This window comes from Ips typographus, linkage group LG15 (assembly GCF_016097725.1).
Source record: "Ips typographus isolate SLU linkage group LG15, UJ_Ityp_2.0, whole genome shotgun sequence".
Lineage (NCBI taxonomy): Eukaryota > Metazoa > Arthropoda > Insecta > Coleoptera > Curculionidae > Ips > Ips typographus.
In genome coordinates, this window is record NC_138436.1 from 4,820,064 (window position 1) to 4,829,805 (window position 9,742).

General features: G+C 33.3%; 1 protein-coding gene across 2 annotated transcripts; it reads left to right on the forward strand.

Moving 5' to 3' along the window:
• Positions 1 to 1,067: 1,067 nt before the first annotated feature.
• On the forward strand, positions 1,068 to 2,551 carry LOC145738336 (uncharacterized). 2 transcript variants are annotated; one of them, XM_081993140.1, is made up of 4 exons: positions 1,068 to 1,714; positions 1,769 to 1,868; positions 1,918 to 2,013; positions 2,065 to 2,551. In XM_081993140.1, exons 1-4 carry the CDS (start codon positions 1,548 to 1,550, stop codon positions 2,221 to 2,223), a joined length of 522 nt encoding a protein of 173 aa, XP_081849266.1. In that variant the 5' UTR covers positions 1,068 to 1,547; the 3' UTR covers positions 2,224 to 2,551. The 2 variants fall into 2 exon arrangements, with proteins under 2 accessions (XP_081849266.1, XP_081849265.1); XM_081993139.1 differs by having other exon boundaries at positions 1,918 to 2,551.
• Positions 2,552 to 9,742: the final 7,191 nt, after the last annotated feature.

Genomic DNA, 9,742 nt, shown 5'->3' on the forward strand with positions numbered 1-9,742 from the left:
GGTATATCAAAGATTCACTACAACTGACCCGTCAGATTATTGATCCGAAACTGAAGCAATTAGTGAAAAAGGTTATAAGAAAAGCTAATTCACATTTTTATGGATCACAGGATGTGTTCTGTTTCTTGTTATCGTTAATAGGAATTACAGTTTTGATGAAAGCTTTATTGAACACTTGGTAGGACGTCAACATCACCTGTCAGTAGGTAAGAATTTCAAGGGAGAAAAATAGGAAAGAAATATTGTCTTTCACTTTTACCCTCACTTTACTACCATATTTTTCTAGCTTTTTTTTTTGGGTATGCTTCTTTTCATTGTCTCTGTGTTGTTCATATTGTTTTCTACTTATTATGAGTAAAGACAATTTTAATCCGTCTCCATTTTACGACTTTTTTTCATCTCATTCTCTCTTCCTCAATCTGTGTCTCAACCTTAGCCATCATGCTTCCTTTAACTATTTTTTTTTTGTACTTCACACAGTGTCTTCCTCCTTCAACACTATTCTTTTTTTCTTTATTCCATTCTAACTTCCTCAATTCAATCAATCAACTTAACTTTCTTACCTTTCTACCGGTCTCCGAATTTCTTACCTCGTTTTGGCGCACATTTAGTATCCTTACCAATTAGGATACCAACTTTAGTATAGTAAAATGTAATTTTGACTGTGTTATCGATATTTCCAGTGTATTACACTTTTGGGACAATTTTCTTGGATAATGTTCAAATTTTTTTTTTCTTAAACTTCACACAAAATTACACAATACGTTGCGTAACTACCAGTTATAAAGAAAAATATTGCAAAACTTGATGGTTTCAACTGTTTTCTAAACTGCAATTACATGTAAGTAGTTGTCAAATATTTTTAGAAATTTTTGTTTTCAAACTTCAGGATATACAGAGTACATTTAGTAACTTAAAAATGGTTTTCTAAAAAAAAATTTAATATTGTTTTTATTTGGCTCTTGTTTCCTTTGTATTTTCTATCCGTTTTCAATTATCATTGTTTTTCTTCTTTCACTCACTAACATTTTCTATTGGAGACATTTTCCTTATTATAATTTCTGTATAATCTATTCAATTGAAAATTCAGAATCAAAATAGCCATTAATAAAATATTTAATTAATACAATAATTATTGATGAATTGCTGTTTGCTATTTGGTTTGTGTAATTTAACGTAAATAAATTATTTATAGCTCAAGAACCGAAAACACATACAGGGTGCGTACAGTAGATATTTATTGGACCAATCGACTGAATGTCTATAAATTTTAAAATTAAATCTTTTTAATTCAATTTTCAGTTATTTATGTTCTGTTGATAAAATGTTAAAAAAATTGTATTTTTTTTGTACATTTCTTAATTCATTTGCAATAATTTGAGATTCACATGGAAGAGTTGAAAAAGCTAAATTACCCAACCATTTAGCAAGTTTACAAAGGTATAAAACATTGGGACACACTATACATGTAACATTCTTTTTTAGGTATTTTAGTGGACATTATTGGAATTCTATTAATAATAATATGGAGTACAGTTTCCACTATCATGATGGTTTCCGCTCCCATATGTTTCCTTTACGTGATGCTGCAAGGCAAAATTGCAGTCATCATTCTAATTGACTACGTTTGCAGCATCAACCACATGAAAAGTTGCTCTGAAACTACAATGAAACACCTGAAAATTATTATAAAGAAACATTTAGAAATTATAAGGTTGCATTTTACACTTTATTGCATAAAATTGGCTTACACGCATGATTTTTCTAGGTACAACCAGTTTGTATTAAAGTCCAACCAGTACTTTTACTTGTTGTATTTGTTCAATGAGGTTTTCTTCGGACTTTTGCCAATGTTTGAGTATTTTTCTGTGAGTAGTCGCTGTATTGTCTACTATTATTGTATGTTGGTGTTTACAGCCAAATAGAAGTATTATAGCTGTATCGGCTGCTACGGTTTACTTCTTTTGTTTGGTTTACGCAGTCAATGATGCAGCGGAAGAATACATTACTCTGGTAAAACTGTATAAAACTACGTATACTTTTGTGCAAAGTGTAATTTTTAAGGTCGAATACTTTAGGACAGAGATTTTTAACCTGAAATGGTACGAGTGGGATGTATCTTGCAGAAAAGTTTATAGCATATTAATCACCTACTTAAACGAACCAATGAAAGTGGATTTTGTGGTGGTTAACATTAACAGGGCTTTGTTTTGCCAGGTGTAAACTTAACTAATAATGTACTAATAATTATGACTATTAATTTTGTTTTTTTGCAGATTTTAAAAACTTTGTATCCAGTACTTAATTTCTTTTATACAACCAACAGAATTGGCCGATTCTAGTTCTGCAATTCAGCACTTTATGTATTATCACTAATTATTTCACATTACTGGTAAAAATTTATGAATTTTTTTGTCGAGTAGTGAAAAAACCAAAAACAAGTACATTCCAAATAAAATATTTATTACGAGTGGTATTTCAGATATTCAGGAGAACTTTTAACATAAAGAATTAACATTAGAAAATCGGTATCTGTATGATCTCAGCTACGTTGCAAACTCAGGAATAAAAGTGTTGAAAAGCATATCTGTTGAATATTTTATCTCAAAAATTACTAATAAAAACGCTGTAGAAACAGTGTGAAAAACATTGTTATATTTTTGTTCGATTTGAGATGTCAAAATATATTCAAAAAACATCAATATGTGTGTTCTTTTAGCCTATTACAGCTGAATACTCTTCTGTTCAAAAATTTTTTGAAATTCTTTTAATTTCTTTGAAAAACTTTGACTCAACTTTTCCAATATTTATTTACATACATAATAATAACTAGAATGTTCAGCTATTTTATTAATACACTAAAATTTTCAAGCCATCTAAACATTATGAGGATTTCTAAAGGAGTAAAAGAGGTTTATTACAGGATAAAGTCCTTTCAGTATCTACAAAACGGTAGTACATTATAATGTAGTAGTCTGAATGATTTTACCTTTTTAGGTAACTCTCTGTCAACAAAGATAGTGTACAAAAAACAAATTTCAACCGGCAAACTGATATGCATCATTAGGATATTGTTACAGTTTGGGCCTACTATGCTCGATATTTCTGAACGAGCACTCGATTCGGAATGGAATCGATGCGCCGCAATATCTGGCCGGGCGCGTGTTAAAGTAGGCCACCGATAGCGATACCGAGAAGCATCTTCGACGTTCGACGCAAATCGCGAAGCGTTTCAGAGTGGTTCTAGAACGTGGTTTACCGAATATGAAAGAAGCGGTCTCGACGGTGAAAAGTAGTAGTGAATTTGCGAACGCGGTAAAGTTTAAATAGTGGAATTATTGTGGAATTGTAGTAGTGTTTTTAGTAGCTGAATTAGATATTTTACGAAGTGTTTTGAAGTGTAAATAAATTTATTAATTGTTGAGTTAAATTGACTTTGTAAAAACCCACGGGAAAACCGTAACAATATGATACATTTTCTTGCAGTCTTGTTAACAGTTATACCATTCTAAATTGTTGATACAGTTGACAAATGTGTCATTCTATAATTGAATAATTTCAGACCTGATTAAGCATCAACATCAACTTATTTTTGTTTAATTTTTTACTTATACTTACAATTTGACAATTTAAAGATATTCTTCTGCAACGTCAGTGTTGGTAAATAGCAGCATACGTGGGACTAGCTGTAAGGTTGTTAATCATATTAAATATTTAAGCAATTTGCAAAAATTACGGAAAATTACTCGGCAATCGATAATAATCCTCCAATTAAACCACTAATTACATAGGTGTTATAAAGCAAATGATGGGAATTTACAACAGTGTCCATGTATTTCTTTATATCCAAGTGTCTCAGAGTTTTGGCTTTCATCTGGTTTTCGATATTATGTGGTTGCAAGTCATGTCGTACATTTGACAAAAGTATAATGTTATCAATTAAAACAATCTTAGCAAGTTTGCTTTGAAACATAAGGTAATAAAAAGTGTAAGGAAGGCAGACTGCTATAATTATTAATGGTATGCCCCAAATAAAGTACACTAAACCCAAAATATAGTAGAGTAACGAGTCTAAAAACACAAACAAATAGTAAAACAGTTAAGAAATTTAATACATTACCTTCGTGTTTGGTTTGAAAGAGATGAAACATTGCCATATAATCTGAATAAACATATAGCACATTAATGACATGATGGCTAAAGATAGCAACGTGCCAGATGTCGCAAAATTCAAAGTCGCCCTTTTCAATAAAAGTTGCAACAATCTTTTTCCCTTAAATAATTTTGTATATTGCCAAGATATTTGAATCTGGTGCGTAGCCCTATTGGAAACATCACATTTAATAGAATAACCTGCAAAAGTATACATCATATTACAACATATTATATTGGGAATGTTCTAGAATTACTATAGCATTTCGTAAATTATAAACAAATAAGCTGCACTATAGTTTATAAACCAGTCCCATGTCTGAATTTCAACAAAAATCAACCATGTTTGACTTAACAGCAGTAATCCATAAACTACCAAGTTGATTTTATTGATCCAATGCAAATGGGTCATTAACATTAAAAACCTGAAGACTATTGGTAATTGTCCATCTGAGTTTCAAAAAAATTACAATTATTATTAATAATGAAACAAAATGCTTACGCAAGCTTATAACAACACCTTCTTGTCTACTTTTTTCAAAAACTTCCGTGCTGATTAAGGACAAAATAATACCAAACCGACAAGGGAATAAAATGGTTTTAAAGCGATTTAGGATTTAAGTTTACACAGCAAATATTGTTGATACTGTTACGGTTTGGGCCTACTATGCTCGATACTCGATGAAACCGATGCGCCGCAGTATCTGGCCGGGCGCGTGTTAAAGTAGGCCACACTTAGAAAGCGACACCTGGAAGCATCTTGAATATTCGAAGCAAATCGCGAAGCGTGTCGCGGTTATTCTAGAACGTGGTTTGCGAATATAAAAGACGCGGTGTCGACCGCGGGTGTAGTGTAGTGTAGTAGTAAATTTGGGAACGCGGTTAAGTTTAAATAGTGGAATAATTGTGGAATTGTAGTAGTGTTTTTAATAGCTGAGTTAATTATTGTACGGAGTGTTTTGAAGTGTAAATAAATTTATCAATTGTTGAGTTAAACTGACTTTGTGTGAACCCACGGGAAAATCGTAACAATACCTTTTCAAATGCACTGCGATAGTAATTTAGTATCATTAGCAGGTAAATAAGTATGGTTAATTTTTTTTTCCCGTGGCGGTTACGTTATCAAGTGCTCCGCCATATTGAAATTTAAGCACCTCGTTTATTACAAGTTAGGCTATCCATCTTTTTAATCACCTGTTTGGACGTTGCCGTATTGACAAATTCCTCCTTTAAACCTCACAATAGTGTATCTTTCATTAAGTAATTATAAACAAAAATGAGAAAACTATATTGTTTTGAAAAAAAAAAAACATTCTAAGAATCTCACATGTTTTGCATGCAATAAATGCTTTTTTTTCGAAATCTGCATAATTCACCGGTCCGTTTATTACTGCAACAAACAATACACCAGGTTCACATCTGCTCGTGAAAGATGTGGCAACATAGGGCACAGTCCCAACTGACGGCTAAACCTTCTAAACAACATTTTGAGGTTAGGAATTTTAAAAAGTTGAAAAACTCCAAAAACTACAAACAGAAGAAATAAAAACTTAATTTAGGGTTGTTTAAGTTTATTAATTAGTGTTGTTATTGCGAGACCTTCGTAGAATTTAAGATTTTTCTTCACCAAACTGGAAAACTTGCAACATTTGGTGGTAAACAAAGGCGGAAAGTTCCAATCAAACTTTGGCTTGGGAACAACAATCACATTCAATTTAAATTATCGGGAAAGAACATCACAGATGGGTGCATTCAAACGAGTCATTAAAAGCCCAATACCAACGTTTCAAGAATTATTCCATAAAACTGGGGACTATTAAATCCTAAAGCAGTGTTTTAACTTATAACAGAATTGTTGGTGTTTTAAGAACTTGCTTCTTGGTTTTGTGATATATATTGCTTATTTATTTCCTTTTGTAAATTTACCCAGCATTAAATACATATCAATTTGGTTTTGTTGTGTGATTTATTTAACATGTTTTTTCAATTTCAGTTCAATTTATTGTAAGAGCAGGTAGGTACCTCAGTTAAAGAAATTATCTAATTTTATGATTGTTTATGAAGTTAGATAAAAAAAAACTTGAGTGTACTTTTTAAAGATTTTATTTGTATATTTCATAATGTGTAAATAATACAATTAAAATAGTAATTTAATCTACTATCTGATGTAAAAGTATTTAACAGTAGCACCATCTGTTTCTAGCCTTATAGTCAAGATACGGCAAAATTGATAAGGGCTAATTCTGCAAAATAATGGCATTTGATCAAATTTATGTATTAAGTAACTTGTATCTTTCTAATATTACCTGAAACTTATTAGAAATTTGTTTTTTCAACACTCTGCATATGGATTTTGACAACACCATTATAACCATAGCTTCAAACACCTTTGGTTTAGAGTCTTTTAGAGCAATTGATAATGGGACTTTTTAAATTTGGACCCTTTTAAAGCATGATAAACAAACTCCAGATTAGGCAAATAAAACTACCTGAAACATAAGCTATTTAGTATTAGCAGCTCATTAATACCTCTACCAGAGTCCCTTTTATAGTATTCAGGTAAATCACCTTGTCAGGTTCTGCTAAATACACCTTTACTCTATATCCATGTTTCTTGGAGAACCACTGGCTTGAATAAACTTGGTTTTGGTAGTGTTCTTGTAAAAACTCTTTTCGGGAGTAAGTAAATATATGGGCTGTTTCTTTGTGACAGTGTTTTCTATTAGAAAAGGCATTCTTTTCTGTTCCACAAACTCTAGTTCCTTCAGAATGTTTCACTGGGCCCCTTGGTAGTTGTAAAGTGTATTAAGAATGTGGCATTTTCAAATTTATTTATTTGTGTAAATAAATGACGGTTAATGATTTCTACCTACAATGCATGTATCATCTACCTCAAAGGTTCCCAAACTTTTTTCTTTCATAGACCACTTTTAAAATTTTGCTTGCTCTGGTGGACCCCCCACAACAGCTACATTTTCACTATATTCCCAAAACTTCATAAAACAGATCTACCCAAGGAAATGTGTGTTGCGGTTCAGTTCCATCAACGAATTAAGTTTTCGAAAAAAAAGTGGGAATTAATTGGTTAATTAATTAATTGATTTTGTGCTGTGAGTGGAACAAAAGTATAGTTTACTTTTTGAGATGTACAGTGTACACTCACAGTTAGCAGCCAGTTAACGAATTAATTCTCACTTACTTTATTCAGAAAACTCTCCAGTAGGAGTGGTAAAAATAAAAAGAAAAAAATTGTGTATTTTCTTGTGTTGTCTTTATTCAAATATGTAATTATTACACTATTAATAAAAATAAAAACATAACGCAACTTTTACATCTGCAATGGCAAACACAAAATAGTCATCAAGTTTAATGGTAGGGATGTACTTGATGAATTGAACGCAAATTATCACTGTTTGGCTTCAGTTTTGTTTGGAATAACCGGAAATCTCCCCGTTCTGTGATATTCAGTCTGCTTCTTTTTTTTGTTAAAAGGTTTGTAACGACACTAAAACTTTTTTCGACTAGATATGGCGAGGGAAACGCCACCAAAAACTTTCTCGCAACTCCTCCCCCACAGTCCAGGATATTTTTCGCGTATTTCTGCCTGCAGTCAAAATGTCTGATACCCTCTTTTAAATTTCACCTTCAGCTCCTCATTAGTGCTAAGATCGAGTAGCTCCTCTTGTAATATCACATTCCCCACTTCCGTTTCATCAAATGGATTTATGATCCATGGTGGTATTTCCATAGTCAAAATATCTGCAAATCTGATTTTAAAGTCATCATGCAGCGCAATTAAATGTTGGACGTATGTCTGAATATCCTCATCAAGGCATTCTACCTGTGACAAATTTGAAAACTGGGAAAATTCTCGCCGACTAACATTTTGCCTCATAAATTTCAATTTTCCAAGAAAAGCTGAAATTACACTCTTGGTTTTTATTAAATTGAGGTTGTCCCCTTGTAATTGTAAGTTAACGTCATTCAATTTTTGGAACAAATCTGTCAAATATGCGATGTCTGCTTTTAAATTGATCAGAAACTCTAAAACTGATTTAAAGAGTGCGTAAAATCTTGTTAAACATGCACCTTTCGACAACCAGCGTACAGCGTTCAGTATGTAAAAGCAATCGTTGGAAGCCTTCATCATTTTCATCACACAGTTGGGCAAATAAACGCGTATTCAATGCATTGTTTTTTATTTTGTTAATTGCATTAATGACAAATTGAAGCGATTGATGCAATCTATCACTCAAATTTTTAGCTACTAGGCGTTGTCCGTGGATGACACAGTGAATTGCAGTTACTTCTGGTATAATTCTTTTAAGATAACTTACAAACCCACAATATCGCCCGACCATGGCAGGGGCTCCATCTGTTGCCACCAACATAACGTTTGTTATTGGAATCGACTTTTCTTTAAAAAGATCACTAAGGACATTAATTATTGATTCACCTTTAGTGTCCGTCTTCAAAGTTTTTGCAAATAGTAGCTCTTTGTAAATTTCTTCGCCCATAACAAATCGAACATATGCCAATAATAATGCTTCAAAACACTTCAGATCACTGACATACGCAAACAAAGGTATTAGCACGAAAACCGCCACACAAATATACAAATCCATCTGTAGACCAGTTCTAGACTACGGACACTTACTTAGAGCAACCGCTACTGACAAAACTAAAAGATAAACTCAGACTACGGAACAGATTGCTCTAAGACTAATAAAAATCTAAATCTAACCAAAGTGATTCGAGAACGTGGTTTACCGAATATAAAAGAAGCGGTTTCAGACAGTGGAGTAGTGAATTTTTGAACGCGGTAAAGTTTAAATAGTGGAATAATTGTGGAATTGTAGTAGTGTTTTTAGTAGCTGAATTAATTATTGTACGGAGTGTTTTGAAGTGTAAATACATTTATTAATTGTTGAGTTAAATTGACTTTGTGTAAACCCACGGGAAAATCGTAACACTAATATTGTCACACCCGTGTTAGTAGTTACGGTGCACACCCAGTAACCACCATAGTCAGCAAGGTTAGCGTAATGAGGTCGCTGACGAGTATAAAAGGTGCACCGTAGCTCGGCTAAGGCACCGAACTCTGGGGTTATCCCCAGAGGGAGGTCACTGGTCTCCGGGTCGGTCGGCGAGCAACAGTCTCTAACTTGAAGTGGTGGGACGGCTCGCTACCCTCTTAGGATCCCAGGCTGAAAAGAGAAGGGTTCTCTCGCAACTTGAAGTGACCGTTAGATCCCTTAACCCTATCAGTTGACTACTTGGTCCTTTGGTCACACCGTACAAGAACACCCTGCGTGTCCCCCTTTACGGTGTAGCTGAAGGGCTGAACTAGACTCACCCTCCCCGTACTTCCATGAAGACGTCCGTGATTACGGCACTAGTGGCCCTTCTAATCTGGCGGTAAGATTAACCCCACAGTATTCCTTATTCTAATCATTTTTATAATAAACGAGACTTGCCTGTTTCTCTGACCTAACTTGTTTCTCTACCATCCCTCACTACGCACCTCTAAACGTGACAATATGTTTATTAAGATTATATGGCAATGTTTCATCTCTTTCAAACCAAACAC